General features: G+C 49.1%; 1 protein-coding gene across 1 annotated transcript in view; it reads right to left on the bottom strand.

Annotated features, from left to right (window-relative positions):
• Gcn1 (GCN1 activator of EIF2AK4) overlaps positions 1-18,469 on the bottom strand; it is a 63,306-nt gene that overhangs the window by 11,367 nt on the left and 33,470 nt on the right. Inside the window, exons 31-47 of the mRNA XM_038345110.1 lie at positions 18,332-18,402; positions 16,364-16,529; positions 15,940-16,134; positions 13,354-13,600; positions 12,753-12,874; positions 12,014-12,128; positions 10,803-10,982; positions 9,152-9,372; positions 6,158-6,226; positions 5,866-6,004; positions 5,583-5,779; positions 5,283-5,425; positions 3,214-3,331; positions 2,888-3,103; positions 1,121-1,285; positions 348-509; positions 27-119 (exon numbers count right to left, since the gene is read on the bottom strand). Of these exons, the coding sequence (XP_038201038.1) occupies positions 27-119; positions 348-509; positions 1,121-1,285; positions 2,888-3,103; positions 3,214-3,331; positions 5,283-5,425; positions 5,583-5,779; positions 5,866-6,004; positions 6,158-6,226; positions 9,152-9,372; positions 10,803-10,982; positions 12,014-12,128; positions 12,753-12,874; positions 13,354-13,600; positions 15,940-16,134; positions 16,364-16,529; positions 18,332-18,402 (2,619 nt within the window). The remainder of the gene's footprint in view (positions 1-26; positions 120-347; positions 510-1,120; positions 1,286-2,887; positions 3,104-3,213; positions 3,332-5,282; positions 5,426-5,582; positions 5,780-5,865; positions 6,005-6,157; positions 6,227-9,151; positions 9,373-10,802; positions 10,983-12,013; positions 12,129-12,752; positions 12,875-13,353; positions 13,601-15,939; positions 16,135-16,363; positions 16,530-18,331; positions 18,403-18,469) is intronic.

Here is an 18,469-nt window from a genome sequence, read left to right as displayed (position 1 = left end):
GGGTGTGTACATGTGTGGGGATGTACCTTGGGCACCAGGTAGGGTAGCACCACACGGCTCTTAACAGCCATAACCTGCTTCAGACCGTCCAGGGCAAATTCTGACACCTCCTCGTCATCCTGCAGAGAAACATGAGGATGTCTGGGGAGCTGGCAACTGCCTCCTCCACTTCCCTCCTTGCCCCCACATTTCCTTGCTGTCCAAGGACAGGCACAAAGTCACATCAGATTTTGTAGCACCCACTCCCCTGCAGAGCCCCAATTCCTGCTGCCTTGGCAGTCTCCCCCCTGCTTCACTGTTACAGACAGTAAAGCCCACACTGCTAAGTGTGTGGGAGATCTACTCACCAGCTGTTTCAGGAGGAATGGGAGAATGTCCTCCAAAGCCTGGTGGCCAATGGTGGAGTGCAGCTGCTCAAAGGTCTTGGCTGCCGCCTCTCGGACCTCCTCTAGGGGATCACATAAGGCCTTCCTCGCCGTGGGCACAAGGGACTCAGAGAAATACAGCACCTAGAACAATGCACGCACAACTGGACCCATGCAGAACCAACAAGGGGAGCTGACTAGGGGCCCAAACTCAGGCAAACAGATGCCCTCTGCTGGACGGGTCTATTAGCTCTGATAATAAGAAACCAAAATGAGGACAGAGAGAACACCTGATAAGTCCCAAGGAATCCCTCACCTAGACTTAGCAACTACAAAGCTCACCATCATCACTAGTACCAGTGACTTCCCATCTTCTACAGGATTTGACAGACCTGGGCTCTACTCTCCAGCTCCCAGACAGTTTTGCTCACCTCTTGGAAAGCCAAGTTCCTCAGTCTGAACTCTGCTAAAAATGTTTAGTCTCTCTCTAATAGACCAGTTGGGGGGCTCTGTGCCCAGGAAACACAGCCCTCCTGCCCCTGCCACCTTCTCACATTGAGGTGTTGGTGAAGTGACAACGGGGCGCATCTGTAGCGATCTCAAGAGTGGGAGAGTCATCCACTGGAGGCACAGTCTACACATGGTGGGCAATATGCTGCTGGTAATAGCCCCTCCAGTGAGGCCAGTGCCCTCCCCAGAGCACGTCATCAGTCACTTACGTTGCACGGGCTGCAGGGCCCTGTAAAGATACTCACAGCGTCCCGGCTGGTAGACTTCATGATCTCACTCAGACCGATACACACACCCTGCCTCTCATCGCTCTTCTGAGACCTTAGGCCTTCCTCAAGGATGGGGATGATCTCAGGGAGGATCTTCTCCCCTAGCTTCCGGACCAGATCTCCCAGTGTCCTTGCTGCAATCTGTCAGCAGAGAAGTGGCCGCACATCAAATGTCTGCAAATCCCAGGGCACCCAGAGAACAGTTCCGGAACAATGGCCCTGAGCTCGCAGGCTTCATCTGAGGCACCTTCCCAGGAGATGCTGCATACACAGCAAAGGAAAGCCACTGCTGGCATCATGGCCCACGCCTGTAACGCCAGTGTGAGGGAGGCAGAGAAGGACTGTGAGTTCAAAGTCAGCCTGAGCTAGAGATTCTGTCTAAACCAAAACAAAAGAGAATAAAACAAAATGGGCTGGACAGAAGGCTCAGTGGTTGACAGCGCTCATTGCTCTCCCAGAACAGCCAAGGTTGGTGCCCTGCACCCACATCAGGTGGCTCCAGCTCCAGGGATCCAACACCCTCACCTGGTTTCCGTGGGCACCTACACCCATGTGCACATACTCACATACAGACATAACACTCACCCATAATTTAAAAATAGTAATAAAAAAATAACACAAACCACAATCCTGTCTTCAGGGCAGTATGGAGACCAGTCATGGTGGCAAAGTCTGTAATTCTAGCACAAGGGATGCTGAAGGAGGAGGAGGAGGAGTTTTGGGGCTAGCCTACACCATCCTTGTCCCCAAAATAAATCGCAAATAGTAGTAAACATATAAAACTAGGTTGGCCTTACATACAACGACAGCACAGGCATGTCAGCCTTACACATAAACATGAAGGTCATCGCAGAACATGGGGAAATCCAACCGTCTCAGCTCACTCAACACAGCCCAGGGTTTCCTTTCTTTCATTTAATTTTTGGTTTTTCGAGACAGGGTTTCTCCGGGCAGCAGCCCTGGCTGTCCCTGAACTCACAGAGATCCTCCTGCCTTGGGCACTTCCTCCCAGTCACTGATCCCTGTCTCTCTCCACCCGGAGCACCAGTTTCATCTCATGCAGTGCTTGCTCCTCCCTGGCATGCCACTCCGGCTACAACAGCCTTCCCCTAGCCTTCCATAGGCCATGTTTCTGCAGCTAAAGCAGATCCATGGGGCAGTTTTTAGAGTTGTCTTTCCCACTTCTCCGGCTAGTCAGTGTTTTTTGTTTTTGTTGTTGTTTGTTTGTTTTTTTATTCATTGGCATTTGAGGGAGTGGGGTCCATTGGAACTTGAGTTTCAGACAGTGATGAGCTGCCATGTGGGTGCTGGGAATTGAACCCGGGTCCTCTGGAAGACCAGCCAGTTCTTAACTGCTGAGCCATCTCTGTGGCCCTAGTCAGTGCTTATTAACTGTTCATCTTCAAATACCACTTTTTATAAGAAGTACTTGCTGAGCCCTCACTGGGCCATGTGCCCTTACTGTGGGCATGAGTGTAAGTTGCATTTATCACAAGCACACCTGACACGTGCATGTGAGTATCCAATTAATACACATCTCACTAACAAGGATAAGGAGGGAGGTGCCTTTTCTTTTGTGTCCACAGACACTAGGCCACAGCATGGTACACAGTAAATATTTGCTGAATGACTAAATATCTAAATGTTCCCGTTATATGGGAGACACATGTATTCCCCCCTCAAACTCTGTAAATCCAGCTCCCTAGGCTCTGGAAAGAGAGCCTTAGGGTCCAGAAAACTCACCGTTCTCTTATCTGCACACGTACTAGCCAGAAAACCCAGCAGGAGGCCAAAGAGAGTGGGCAGGATCTCGCGCAGTGTGCGGGGGGTGTTGGAAACGACAATCTTCCACACATGCAGTGACGCCTGCCTCACCACCAGCTGGGTGTCTGAGCGGCCCATGTAGAGCCCTGCCAGGACCCGGTTCCGCCGATCAACCCCCAGGGCAGTGATGATTGCCTGTAATCCACAGGAGCAGACAGAGAACACGGGATGGTGAAGCCTCCAGAGCATGGCATCGGGCCTTTGCTCCCATAAACACAGGAAGGAACCCAATGCCAGGCCCTCACCTTGTTTGACTGAGCAGTTCCAAAGTTATCATCCTCTGAGGCTGTCTCTGTGGTCATTTTCCCAGTGACCCCGGAGATGTGAAACAGGAGGTCCCCGAGGAGTTGAACAGAGCTGAACCTGAAGTTGAGAGCAGACTCACACAATAGATTCAAGGGACGGTGCTAGGGTCTGACCCAGTACTACACAGACTTAAGACTGCCAGTAAAGGTACCCAAAACATCCTCAGTGGCTATCTCAGAATGGGATCGGACGATAAGCTTCATCTGCTCACACTACCTTGTGCATTTCCCAAGTTTTCTACTAGTAAGCAAGGTACTTCTGTCATGAAGAAGAAGGGCTGGTACCACCATCGGCACAGCCCTTGCCCAACATGTAGGATATCCTGGGTTCAATCCCCTGTACCACAAGGCAAAAAGAATAAACTTATTTTTAAAGTAAGTATAGAGGCTTGAGAGATGGCTCAGCAATTAAAAGAGCACTGACTGCTCTTACAGAGGACCCAGGTTCAGATCCCAGCACCCATACGGTGGTTTACAACCACCTGTAACTCTCTCGTTTCAGGGGGTCCAATGCCCTCTTCGGATCTCTTTGACACCAGGCACACACACGTGGCAGAGCCGTACACAGAGGTAAAACACTCATGCAAATAAAGAGCATGTGAGACACATATCTACAGTCCTAGGACTCCAGGGGTGGAAGGAGGAGGACTGGGTCTATGGCTAGCTTGGGGTCCATAGTGAGTTCAAGACTGCCCTAAGCTACATACTATCTCAACAAAACAAAACAAACCCAACCAAAGTCTTCTGTATGCATATTCTCTATTCTTAAATCAACTCCAATTTCTTGGACAATAAACAAAGCTTTGGTTGGGCGATACAGTTCAGCAGTGGAGCACTTGCTCGAATGTGAGACCCTGGGCTCCATGCCCAGTACTGCCAAAACCAAAGGCAGAAACATACTATAGCCATCATGGACATGGATGTGATACCCACTTTGCTGGCTGTAGCCACAATTTCTGGTCAGCAACCCTCTGTATAGCGCTTTGAGCACCTTACTAAATGCAGTCTTTGAATAAATTCCAGAAGTAGAATTTTAAAATAAAAGATACTCTCAATTAAAAATCTCAGTAGAAACTATAGAGTTAATAGGAAGAATGTTCTGTTGCTGTTATTTTGGGTTTTTTGTATTTTTTTAAATATTTATTTATTTATTATGTATACAATATTCTGTCTGTGTGTATGCCTGCAGGCCAGAAGAGGGCACCAGACCCCTTTACAGATGGTTGTGAGCCACCATGTGGTTGCTGGGAATTGAACTCAGGACCTTTGGAAGAGCAGGCAATGCTCTTAACCTCTGAGCCATCTCTCCAGCCCGTTTTTTTTGTATTTTTGAGACAGGGGTTTTCTGTGTATTCCTGGCTGTCCCGGATATTGCTCTATAGACCAGACTGGCCTCAAACTCACATTCGCCTGCCTCTGCCTCCTGAGTGCTGGGATTAAAGGTGTGCACCACCACCTGGAACAGGAGAATGTTTTCAAAGCGATCCAGAATAAAGACTGCTACAAAGCTGGGCACGGTGGTGGAAACCTGCAACCCAGCACCAGAGAGACAGGAGGACTCCAAGACTGAGGCTGGTCTGGCTACAGAGAGTTCTAAGTCAATCAGGGAGACCTTGTCTCAAAAACCGGGACAAGGAGCCAGAGATATCTCAACTGGTGAAACACTGGCATGAGGGCATGGGTTTAACCCCTTGTGCCCATGCAAGAGTCCAAGCAGATCCCTGGGCTGGCAGCCCAGCCTCATCAGCCCCAGGTTCCAGTGAGAGATTCCCTCTCAAACACCGAAGTGGGTTGGTTCTTGAAGAACGAAACCCAAGGCTGACCTCTGACCTTCACACTCACACACACACGAGAGAAGGGGGAACCAACTCTGCTACAGGAAAACAAGAGTGATAAATTGTCTAAAAGCAAAGGTGTAGAGAATGTTGAGAGTTCTCAACATGAACTTCTCAACTGGTGTTTCTGAGAACCAGAGCTGGAGCCACTGGGCCTTTTGGTCCACTTCTTACCGTATCCTCCAGAGGTCATCAAAGAGGCCTTGCTCCAGCTGGGGCAGTAGCAGGGCAATGGCTGTCTCAGCATACATGGAGATGACCCGCTGGCCTGCACGTAAGGCAGTGTCACGAACAAACTCATTCTCATCAGCCAGAGCCTAGACATGCAGAGAGCAATCAGGCAGGACTGCCTCTTCTGGGCACCCAGACCCAAAGGAAGTGGTGCTTTCTGAGGAGCAGGATGGCCCCAAGCTAGCTCAGGAGAGCAGTAGCATCCTCATCTCCTCCCTCCTTGGCAGTGTCACTGGTACCTACTTTGAGGATACAAGGGATGATGGGTCCCACATAAGGAGTAAACTTGTCCCCAAAGGTGATCGGCAGGTAGTTGAACATCATAATGTAGCCATCTCGGACATGGGGTGCGATGTCCACTTTGCTGGCTGTAGCCACAATTTCTGGCATCAATTTCTCCAACTTCTCTACTCCTAAGCCAGCCATTACTTCAGCCAACCCTGAAGGACAAGAAAGAAATCAACTCAGTAGACTGGAAGCCTGTTAAGACATCCCTGATTAGTCCCTGGGCATGCTCTGGCCTCACCTTGGGCAGCGCCAGAACGATCTACAGAGCTCTGCTCATATGTCAACGTCTCCATCAGCCATGGTAGCAAGTCCTCAAAGCACGACTCCCCCATGCCCTTCACCATGGCCCCAAGAGCCTTTGCAGATACTGTGCGCACCTGTCATGTAAGCAAGAACAGAGATGGTGAGGAGATGCAGCTCAGAGAGGCCCACACAGAAGCAGGGAAGACCCCGGTCTTCTTCCCCTGCTCTGAAAGGCATGCACATGGTCTGGTGGGAATTTCCAGACACTGGGCTACACCCAGACTCACCTCAGGGACAGGGTCCAAGAGTGAGGCTTTCAGGCCAGGTGTCACACTGGGCAGGTAAGGAGCCAAGTCCTATAACAACATAAGATGCGATTCAGGCAGAGACCCAACTCCTGTCTTCTCCAGGCCCTGTTCTGCTGTGGACCCTGACACTGCCATTCTGCTGACAAAGAGCAACAGGAGGACCTCACGGCTCACAAAATGTCCGGGTAACTGTGCAGTCCACCTCTTCTGATTGTTTCCTTGACGGAACTAGCTGCTCAGGGCAACACACAACAGACCCACCCAACCTTGCTTAGCAGGTCAGTCCAGCGGAAGCTCTCCATCTCTTTCTTGGGGCCACTGCCGCCCAGGCCCTGTGATCCTCAGAAAAGTATCTCTAGCACTTTGCTGACAGAATTTCATTATCATCTTTCCTTTTTCACCTTAAAATGTTTGTCTCCTGTTGTAGCATTCAGATTTAGGGAATAATCTTCAAAACAGAAAATGTCGGGGCTGGAGAGATAGCTCAGTGGTTAAGAGCACTGACTGTTCTTCCAGAGGACCTGGGTTCAGGTCCTAGCACCCACATGGCAGCTCACAACTGTCTGTAACTCCAAGATCTGACATCCTCACACGGACATACATGTAGCAAAACACCAACTCAAATAAAATAAAAATTAATTATAAAAAAAACTACCCAAACAGAAAATGCCTTATGGTGCCAGCAAGGTGGCTCAGTGGGTAAAGGCGCCTGCTGCCAAGACTGAGAACATGAGTTTGATCCCCAGGTAGAAAGAAAAAACCAACGCCTTCAAACTGTCCTTTGACTTCCATATTTGCATGGAAGTGCATGTATACACACACACACACACACACACACACACACCATATTAAAATGCAATTTAAAAGCTGAAAATAAAAATAAATTTAAAAAATTAAAAATACAAAATTTAAAAAAAGCTAAAAAATAAAACTGCAAGGCATGATGGCATATGCTTTTAATCTCTGGCACTTCAGTGGCAGAGGCAGGCGCATTCAAGGGGAGCCAGGACTTAGTGAGACCCTGTGTTGAGAGAGACAGCAAGAGCACTACGTACTGTTCTTATTTACTTATTCATTCATTCATTCGTTTATTTATCTATTTATTTGGGGACAGGGTCTCACTATGTAGACCAAGCTGGCCTTGAACTCCCAGAGCCCTGGGATTAAAGGTGTATGCCACTATGTCTGGCTTGCAATAGCTCTTAAAATAGGAAAAACCAAAACCAGCTCCCCTCCATCAGGAGATACTACTACATGACAAGTAGTTTATGTAAATTATGGCACATAAACTTGTTGGGGTATTATATACTACTAAATTATCAGTTGGAGGAAACTTATTATAACTTAAGAAATGATATTCAGGAATGCCATGTTCTGTTTCTGTCTCTATCTCTCTCCCCAATCCTGCTATGTAGCTCTGGCTGGCCTAGACTTGTCATGTAGACCAGGCTAGTCTTGAACTTCTGGCAATCCTCCTGCCTCCGACTCCTGAGTGCGGGCTGTAAAAGCATGCGCCCTCACACCTTGCAGTAATGTGGCAACATCAACATGCTCTCATGTAAGAGGAGACCTGTGGTATTTTGTTGCTCTTTTTCTTTTTTTAAAATATTTATTTATTATGTATACAATATTCTGTGTGTATGCCTGCAGGCCAGAAGAGGGCATTAGACCCCATTATAGATGGTTGTGAGCCACCATGTGGTTGCTGGGAATTGAACTCAGGACCTTTGGAAGAGCAGGCAATGCTCTTAACCTCTGAGCCATCTCTCCAGCCCCTTGTTGCTCCTTTTCTGATTTCCTTCCTGAGATAGGGCATTCATGTAATGCACACCAGGCAGACCTCTGTGAGTTCGAGGCCAACCTGGTCTACTGAGAGTGTGCCAGGACAGCCAGGGCTTCACAGAGAAACTCTGTCTTCAAAAACAACAACACCACCAAAGTATTTTATGTGTGTGGATGTTTTCCCTGCATGAACATCTGTGCATCATAGTCTCAGAGGACTGACCTCCCTCGAACTAGAGTTAGATGTTTGTGAGCCACCATGTTAAGAGGTCAGGCCTCTTAACTGCTAAGTCAGTGGTTCTCAACCTTCCTAACGCTGCAACCCTTTAATACAGTTCCTCATGTTGTAGTGACCCCCGACCATGACATTATTGTGTTGCTTCTCCATGACTGTAATCACACTACCTTTATGAATCATAATGTAAACATCTGATTTGTGACTTGCGAAAGGGTTGGTCATTCAAACCCTCCATCCCCAAAAGGGTCACGATCCACGGGTTGAGAACCACTTGTGCTAAGCCATTTCTTCAGCCCCTGGGATTTTTTTAATCCTCCTGCCTCAGTTTCCTGAGTGCAGAGATTACAAGTATACATTACACATATAGTTTTAAGGTTTTTAATTTCCTAAATCATCTGAAACAGAAATAACTCCACTTAGCTATGTAGTGGTGGTGCATGCCTTTAATCCCAGTACTCGAGAGGCAAAGCAAGAGAATCTCTGTTAAGTTTGGAACCAGCCTGGGGTACACAGAGAAAACCTGTTCCAAATACCCCTCACCCCCGCCCCCCTAAAAAAAAGAACTCCATTTTAACTTCTTTTGAGTACCAAGGCAGAGCTGTGGTGGATGGCAAAATCACAAATACAAACTCCCCAACTACACTTAATTCTTCTTAGAGGCTATAGAAGCACATACTCCCTGTCAGGGAACACTCCAATGAAGGAAAATTCCAGCTGCCTGGTGAACTCTCCCGAAAGGAACGAGGGAAAGGCAGCCTATCTTCTACCCAGTCTGTAGCAGAGGTCATGGAGACAGACCTTGGCCAAGGACACACTTAAGTCCTTGAGCTACTGCACTCTGGGAGATGCCCAGATTTCTACCTCCCACCCTAAATGGCCCAGGATTTCCTGCAAACATAAGCAGAGACAATGCCCACATCCTTCCACGTCTGCTGTAGACTGGGACTTCGTACCTTCTGGTCTGTCAGGGAGTACATGTTGCCAATAATTTGTGCTGCCATCTTCCGTGTGTCTGTGGAACGGTCCTGAAAGGCTCTCTGGACAATAGGCATGATGAGCGCCAAGGACGGGGCATCAATGAAGTGAACAAACTTGGTGTCCAGCAGGGTCTGCAGGCATTTCTGAGTCTTCCTTGATGGGTCCGTCAGGGCGTCCAGCAGGACCGGGGCAATGGCTGCATGTCACAGAGGAGAGATGCTAATCTGTACAAGTCTGGCAAGCGGCAGAGCCTTAGGGAGAGCAAGAAGACTGGGTGCCTCAGCGGGGGAAGGAACTCCTGCTCCCTAAGAAGTGTGGTAGCTGGCCCTCGACACCACAACCATGACTGGACAGAACATCATGGACTAGTTTCAAGAGGAGGAGCTGCAGCCAGTGCTGAGCATACGCATATATCCACACAGACACAGGCATTAAACATAATACAAATAAATCTGGAAGATGAACAGGCATGTGGCACACACCTGCCATCCTAGCACTTATGAGCTAGGGGCAGGAGATTGTTAAGTTTGAAGCCAGCCTGGGCTACATAATAAGACCCTGTCACAAAACAAAACGAAGCCAACATAGCTTTGTGGTATATCGTTCATCTGGCACGGCCAAGGCCCTAGGTTCCATTCCCAAAACACAAATATCCTCGGTCACAAGTCATTTCATTTTCTAATGAAAACATACATGTCTCATAATTTCATGGCTGAAGTACATGTACCAGGCACCAGTACTCAGAGCTTAAGCTTAAAATGCTGCAAGTGCTGCGTCAGTCAGTGTGGATGGCTGGGCTTTGTCGCCAGCATTCAGCCTCTTCCCAGCCCTCAGAAAGAAACACACTGTGGGCTGGGCTGTCGCTCAGTTGGTAGAGTCCATGCTTAGCATGCACAAAACCCTGAAATCAGTGCCTAAATCACATGCCTATAATCCTGGGACTTGGGAGGTAGAAGCAGGAGGATCAAAAGTTCAAAATCATCCAACAATGCTAGTCTGAACACATAGGCCAGCCTATGCCAGAATCCAAAAACCACACTAAAGGATACATCTGGGCCAGTGAGGGGGCTCTGTCAGTAAGGGCACTTGCCACCAAGCCTGAACTAAGTTTAATACTCAGGATACGCATAGTGGAACTATGGAGGAAACTGATTCTCATTAACTGTCTGCTGCCTTGCACACATGTACCACTGTACATTTGTGCCTACATACATACATACAACACAAAAAACATTACAAATTCCTTTAATTAAAAAATAGAAAACATGGTTAATTCTTTTGCCTGATGGAATAAGATGAGAGTTCCACATGGTGCTGATGTGCTGCGAGCTGCCTCCCAGCTCAGTCAAGTGCACAGGATTTCACAGAGCCGGGCTGCTCCTGAGTCAGTGAGTTGATGTCCCTTGCTATGGAGCCAATGACACGTGCTCAGACCAGTGGGAGAACAAACTGCTTCCCAATTCCCTTCAGTTGTTTGGTCTAAGGAAAGGGCTTCCCAGCAATAAAGGTTATTTCACCACAGACATGTCTGTCCTCAGAGGGCAACAGTCCTAGCTGACACTCCCCAGAACATCCAAGAGAAGGCAGCAGGTGCAGTCAAGTAAGTGCCCCGTGGGAAAAGCATACCCAGGATCTCTGGATTCCTGATGACAGAGCCAATCTGCCTGAGTGCTTGCTGTCCAGCCTTCTGCACTTTGACATGGGAGTCTGTCAGCACCTCTGTGAGCTTGGGCACGATGTTGGGTAGGCAGGATGACAGCTGCTTAGGAGCACAATACGCCATTGCCCCAAGTAGCTCCACAGACCCTGTAGACAGAAGACACACGTCAGCACTGGTCAGCAAGAGGAGGGATACCCAGCTTGCTTCTCTGCAGACTCTTCAGGCCCTGGAAAGAGGCCAACTGCACTGTGGGATTCCAGGCGAGGAGCAGCAGCACAAGGGAAAAAGACAATACCAGAATGGGTGGCCTAGTTAATTTACTATCAACTTGACACAAATTAAGAGTCATTTGGGGGCTGGAGAGATGGCTCAGAGGGTAAGAGCATTGCCTGCTCTTCCTAAAGGTCCTGAGTTCAATTCCCAGCAACCACATGGTGGCTCACAACCATCTGTAATCATCTGTAATGAGGTCTGATGCCCTCTTCTGGCCTGCGGGAATACACACAGACAGAATATTGTATACATAATAAATAAACAAACAAACAAACAAACAAATATTTAAAAAAAGGTAAAGAGTCATTTGGTAAGAGGGAATCTCAATTGAGAAAATGGCCTCATAAAATTTGCCCATAGGCAAGTCTTAGTACATTCTCTTAATTGGTGATTGACATGGGGGGGCTCAGATCACTGTGAGTGGTACCATGCCTAGGCAGGGTGGTTTTGGTTTCTATAAGAAAGCAGGCTGAACATGTCATGGGAGCAAGGCAGTAAGCAGTTCTCCTCTATGGCCTCTGCATCAGCTCCTGCCCTGACTTCCCTCAGGGATGGACTAGAATTCCAAATTTCTTTTGGCCACGGTGTCTATCACAGCAGTAGAGAGCTAGCTGGGACAGCAGGGAGGCCTAGTTCAGTCCTGTAGGTGTTCCAGCTTCTTCATCTCACATCTGTGCTGTTTTAAACTGTAAGACAGCAAAGTCTGAAGGAACAGAAGGGAGGCCATACGGGAAGGCCCCAGGCTCTGACCCTCCCAACCAGAATGGCTCTAGACTGTTTGCTTTAGGTTTTAGACCACAGCTTTCAAGCTACTCTACCACACTCACAGACAGTGGCTTGAGGCCCTGCAGCCTTCTGGGGGTGACTGCCAGAGCAGAAAGCTGACACGGAAACAGTGTCTCACCGGCTTTGGTCCGCCAGGATTCCTCCTCCAGGGCAGCTAACAAGGACGGGAGCACCAACTTCACACCATGGGCACTCAGGTTGCTCATCACAGCTTTGGCACAATCATCTGCAGCCTCAAGGGAGGAGAGAAGAAGACATTCAGGGGCCTCCTCACCTAGGCAAGCCTGGAGCCTGACACTAGCTAGTCCTGTATCCCTATACTGACCAAGGCTGTAGCTGTGTCAGACCCTGGGCCCAGGTCCAGAGGAACAGTCAAAACACATCTCAAAAAGCTTCAGTACTGGGGCTGGACAGATGGCTTGCTTGAGCGTGTGGTAATGGCACACACTTTCAATTCCAGGACTTAGGTAGAGATCTTAGGCTAGATCTGAATTCAAGGCCAGCATAGTTTACAAAGTAAATTCCAGAACAGCCAAGGCTACACAGAGAAACCACATCTTAAAAAAACAAACAAACAAAGAGCAACTAGTCTGGCTGTCGGAGGACAGATTCCTGACACCCTCTTCTAATTCCCAGTAAGCACATCTGTCCATGTGAGCATGGACAAATACACAATACACATGCATATACAAATAAAATCTTCAGTGTGTAAGGGAACCTGAGAGAAATCCATAGCAGTAACCAGTGTCTCAGGTACGAGCTGAAAGGCCTCTAGCAGTGGGGGCTAGAGCCCACCTTAGACACCTCCCTGACAAAGCCTGCCTGGGAGCAGTTCTCACTGCTGCCTCCGGACTTACCTCACGTACATACTGGTTCCCATCCCCAAAACACAGAAGCAGATGGGGCAACACATGGACCACATAGGGCTCGAAGAGCTTCCCCAGCATGGTGCAGAGCATCTCGAAGGCAAACAGAGCTCCTGGGGGAAGAGGACAGGAGACAGTGCTTGGAATACAAGGGCCAGCACCCACCTGCTACCTCTTCGGGCTATGGTGCCTATGGGGCAGCAGTCTGTCTCAGTACTCAGGGCAGGGATGTGGCAGAGTGCAGCACACTTTCGGCTCTATTAGCAGTTAGAAAGCAGGTAGGGAGACAAGCCTATACTCCTAGCACTCTGGAGCCTGAGGCAAGGGGACCAATAAGTTTTAAGGAATATAAGGAAACCCTGGAATACTAAAACAAGAAGGGCTGGCACAAAGTTCAGCAGTTCAGCAGCCTGTCTAGCATGAGTGAGGCCTCGAGTTCAGCGCCCTGCAGTGCAAGAAAGAACAAGGGGGAAAGTGCGGGCCAACCCCACCAGAGACAGGGCTGGGATGGGTCATACGGTCCCTCCTCCCTTCCTCTGAAGCATGGACACCAACTTCCTGTGCTGTCAGCATTGAGCTCAGGGACACCCACCCTCTCGCCTTCGGAAGTTCTTCTTATCCTGAATGGCATCAGTCAGTGCAGCCATCATTTCCTGCTGCTTCAGGGAGAGGATGCCCAGGCCTTTCACCAGGCCTGCCAGCCCATATGCAGCTCCTTTACGCTCTGCATACTTGTCTGACTCCAGCAGCTGCTGCATGAGCCGCTGAATCATTCCCCCAGCATCCTCCTTGACGGCGGGAACAAGAGGTGGCAAGCAGCTAGCAACAGACTCCTGAACCTGTGGGAGGAGCCATCTCATTAGGGCAAGCAGCTCAGTGATAGTTGTTTCTGGTGACCCACACAGTAGCACTGCCTCACACCCAATCTGAGCCACCGCGTCACGTGTCAAAGCATCAAAGCACTGTTTCTTTCCTAGCTACTCATGATGGCACATGCTCCACAGGGCACACACTGCAGCCAGTGACAAGAGCAGCAACAGCACAGTGCTGTTTCTAAACCTCTGCGTCTTCACTGTGCTTCACAACCCCACATGGGGCTGCACTGTAAATAAATTAGGAAACAGTACAGATTTCTGAACATATAATGGCCAAAAATTAATTCAAAATCAAACACATAAGATTCTGAGGTGCTCCCGGCAACGCTCGTGCTTGTCACCTCTGGTGACGTCACTGTTGGTTCTGAACACACAAATGCACTGTCCTCCGAGTGCTGTCACGGCACCTCAGCTCCCGCCGAGACCACTGTGGGTGGGGAACGGCAGCGGCGGTTTTCCGCTCCCAGAGACGCAGCAAGGCTCCGCTGCAGAAAACAGAGACTGGCAGTGCTTCCCTCTCGTTACTCTCAATGTGCAAACGGCTGTAGGTGTGGCTTCAGTTGTTAAAACTGTTGGGGTTAGTGGTGGCGCACGCCTTTCATCCCAACACCCAGGAGGCAAAAACATGTAGATCTATGTGAGTTCAAGACCGGCTTGGTCTACAAAGGAAGTTTTGGGCCACCCTAGGCTATACAATGAGACCCTGCCTTCATAAACAAACAAATCAGTAAAATAAAAATTGACTGAGTTGATGACCCAAGTTTTATAAAAAAAAAATTATTCTATGAATTTTGGCTTGCTATTAAAACAGAATTCCCAACAATTTCTGAAATGCCTTAAATATACATCCAAAAGGGAAAGGCCAGGGAAAAGGCTCAGCCAAGTAGACCAGCTTTGCCACCAGTCATCATGACCTGAGTTCCATCCTGGGGACTCACACGGTAGAGAGAATTGCAAGCTGTCCTCTGACTTCCACACTCACAGAGAGATGTCCATTCTTCCACAGAAATTAAAAAGTAAAATGTTATAAGTATCTGCCACTTTGCACCATATATTTCTGCAGAGTAACAATCTCAGCACTGATTATAAAACAAAAATTATCTCAAACTAAAGTTCTACATCCTAAGTACCAAACATATAAGTAAAACTTGTTTATATAAAAATAAGAATATCCTCATTAGTACAAAATCTGTTCTCATCTGTAGTACATGATAAAAATCATGGTATACCAAAGAAATGTTTTGAAAATGCTATGGATTATGCCAGGTGGTAGTGGCGCATGCCTTTAATCCTAGCACTCGGGAGGCAGAGGGAGGCGGATCTCTGTGAGTTCGAGGCCAGCCTGATATATAGAGCGAGTTCCAGGACAGGCTCCAAAGCTACAGAGAAACCCTATCTCTAAAAACCAAAAACAAGGGAAAATATTATGGTTTATTACCACTGGCATTTGATTTGCATATCTATTTTACATACACAAATACTCAGCATTGAGTAAAAATGCCTGTGATTAAAAAAGGGGTTGTGGAGGCAGAGGCAGGTGAATCTCTGTGAGTTCAAGCCCAGCCTGGTCTACAAGAGCTAGTTCCAGGACAGGCAGCAAAGCTACACAGAGAAACCCTGTCTTGAAAAACAAAAAAACAGAGCCAGAGAGATGGCTCAGAGGTTAAGAGCATTGCCTGCTCTTCCAAAGGTCCTGAGTTCAATTGCCGGCAACCACATGGTGGCTCACAACCATCTATATATTTTATTTTACAAAATAAATAAATAAATATTTTTTTAAAAAGAAAGAAAAACAGAAAAGCAAACAAAAGGGGGTTGTAAAGCTGGTGGCGCACGCCTCTGATCCTAGCACTCAGGAGGAAGAGCAGGCAATGAGTTCTAGGTCTGGACCAGGCTGGTCTTGAACTCACAGAGAGAGATCCGCCTGCCTCTGCCTCCAGGGTGCTGGGATTAAAGATGTGCAACACCACCGCCCGGCTGGGTTGTTTTTGTTTTTATCTTTGTGTCATCTTTATTTTTAACAGTGCCAAGATTTACTCTAAACATACTCACAAATGATTGCAAGCAAACACACCCACACACACACACACACACACACACACACACACACACACACACAAGCACATATGCACACTAAAAACCAAACCTCTGGCAAATGAGTAGGAAAAAAAAAAACCCAGGTTCTCCCTGGAGAAGAAACGGCTGCTTTCTGTCAGTCACTCACTCACCTACTAGCACCCTACAGCCTGTCCACCATGGATTCCCATTCCCCAGTGATCCATGGGACCCCAAGATGGAGGTACCTGCTGAGAAGGTGTTGAGAGGGCGGCAATGAGCTTGGCAACAATGGGTTTTACTTTGGGGTCACTCTTGTCCAGGTGCTTGGCCAAAGACCCCATCAGGACCACCACACTCTGCCGCACGGCGTCGTAGCTGGCATCATTGGGAGCATCCTTCAAGAACTCCTCAAACACTGGCAGCAATGAGTTGACGTTCTCCTGAAACGGCCAGATCCCGGTGCCACAGGTCAGCCTACGGGCTAGGCCTGCAGCGCTGGCAATGCCGGCTAGTTTTCCAGCAGGCCTACAGCAGACCCCTAAGGACTGGGGGTCTTTCTGACAAAAACGAAATTTCCCACTAGGTGCTGGTGCCCTGTCAGGGTTTCAGGCACGCACTTCTCTTTGTCATTTGCTCAGTCTTACCGCCCCAACTGCTGAGACTGCTCACCTTCCCATGGGCATTGAGTGTTGCGAGCGCTGCATCTAACATGCACTTCCGGACATCTGGGTTTCGGTCATTGAGGGCATCAGGGACAAAAAACTGAAAGAGCGGCTTCACCTGAGAGCTATCCAAATACTGTGAGAGCTTATTCAGGGCCAGGGCTAGGCCACACCTAGGAAAGAAATGGGAGCTCGTGGGTGGGCAGCTCGAGGACAAGAGCAGACAGCTCTGGGGCAGGGGACGCAAGCCCTCATGAAGCAACTGCCCAGTGCTCTGTAAAATGGAGACAATTATTGGTTATCTCCTGCGGGGGTCCTGCGGCCAGGACCCACTCTGCCTATTTCCCTGATTTGGGAGGAAACGCACGCCCCTCTATCTGTGGGACGTGGTGGAAGAGGAAAGACCTCGGTAAAGGAAACAGATGTGCCAGCCCTCGGATAGGAACAAAGGCAAAGTGGAATCACTCCTCAGCTAGAGACAAGACATTCCTACTCTGAGCTGGTGGTCTTGATTGAAAACGAAATAAACACAATGACTGCACACAACACCCACACGAGCACACGGAGCCACACAGAGAGAGACTGTGGGTGTGCCGACTGCACACAACACCCACACGAGCACACGGAGCCACACAGAGAGAGACTGTGGGTGTGCCGACTGCACACAACACCCACACAAGCACACGGAGCCACACAGAGAGAGACTGTGGGTGTGCCGACTGCACACAACACCCACACGAGCACACGGAGCCACACAGAGAGAGACTGTGGGTGTGCCGACTGCACACAACACCCACACGAGCACACGGAGCCACACAGAGAGAGACTGTGGGTGTGCCGACTGCACACAACACCCACACGAGCACACGGAGCCACACAGAGAGAGACTGTGGGTGTGCCGACTGCACACAACACCCACACGAGCACACGGAGCCACACAGAGAGAGACTGTGGGTGTGCCGACTGCACACAACACCCACACGAGCACACAGAGCCACACAGAGAGAGAGTGTGGGTATGCTGACTGCACACAACACCCACACAAGCACACGGAGCCACACAGAGAGAGAGTGTGGGTGTGCCGACTGCACACAACACCCACACGAGCACACAGAGCCACACAGAGAGAGTGTGGGTGTGCTGACTCCACACAACACCCACACGAGCACACAGAAAGAGAGAATGTGGGTGTGCTGACTGGTTATGTCAACTATACAGGGCTTGGGTCGCTGGAAAGGAGGGAACCTTAATTGAGAAAGCGTCTCTCCAGAGGACTGTGCTCTAGGCAAGCCTGTAGGGCATTTTCTTTAGGCTTTAAGGGGGCAGGTCCACCTCATTACGGGTGGAGCCGCCCCTGGGCCGGTGGTCCTGGGTTCTATAAGAAAGCAGACTGAGAAAGCCATGAGGAGTAAGTCAGTGAGCAGTACCCTCCATGGCCTCCGGGTTCCTGCCGTTTTAGTGTGTGCTCACTTCCTCTGAGGATGAATAGCAATGTGGAAGAGTAAGCCAAATAAACCTTTTCTTCCCCAAGTTGCTTTGGCCATGGTGTTTCAGCACAGCAATGATAACCTTAACAAAGTGTGGTCAGTCACTCAGGAAGCTAGCCATATAGCCCACTGTGGGTGACAAGTGTCTTCCAAGGTCATACTTGCTCCTAGGTACCTACTTAACCAGCTGCGACTCCAGGGGCCTAGAGAATGAGATCAGCATCTGCTGAGCAGAACGCATGTTGCTAATGGACTAAAGCCAGTGATTTTCCAGATAGGTTCTAGAACCACGTCCTTCACATAGATGAAGAGACAATGTCCAAGGACGCAGAGGTGCACACACACGGGGAGCCAGCACTGACGCGGGTCGGGCGGCCTGACTCTCTTTCTACCTTGGCATCAGCACACACTACCCCCTTGCAGTATGCACCCCAGTCCAGCTAGTGCATCTCAGAAAGCTTGGCAACAAGATCAAAGCAGGACTTTACCTGGCTTCCCACTGGTCTGGGGGGGACTCTGAGATCACTCGTCCCAAAGCATCCAGTACCGGGGGTGGTCTCTGCAATAGACAAGAGGCTAAAAGCCCTGTAGTGCTCTCCCTTGTCCCAGGGGCAGACAGACCAATG

Source organism: Arvicola amphibius, chromosome 10 (assembly GCF_903992535.2).
Source record: "Arvicola amphibius chromosome 10, mArvAmp1.2, whole genome shotgun sequence".
NCBI lineage: Eukaryota > Metazoa > Chordata > Mammalia > Rodentia > Cricetidae > Arvicola > Arvicola amphibius.
This window is presented reverse-complemented; position numbering and strand designations above follow the sequence as displayed.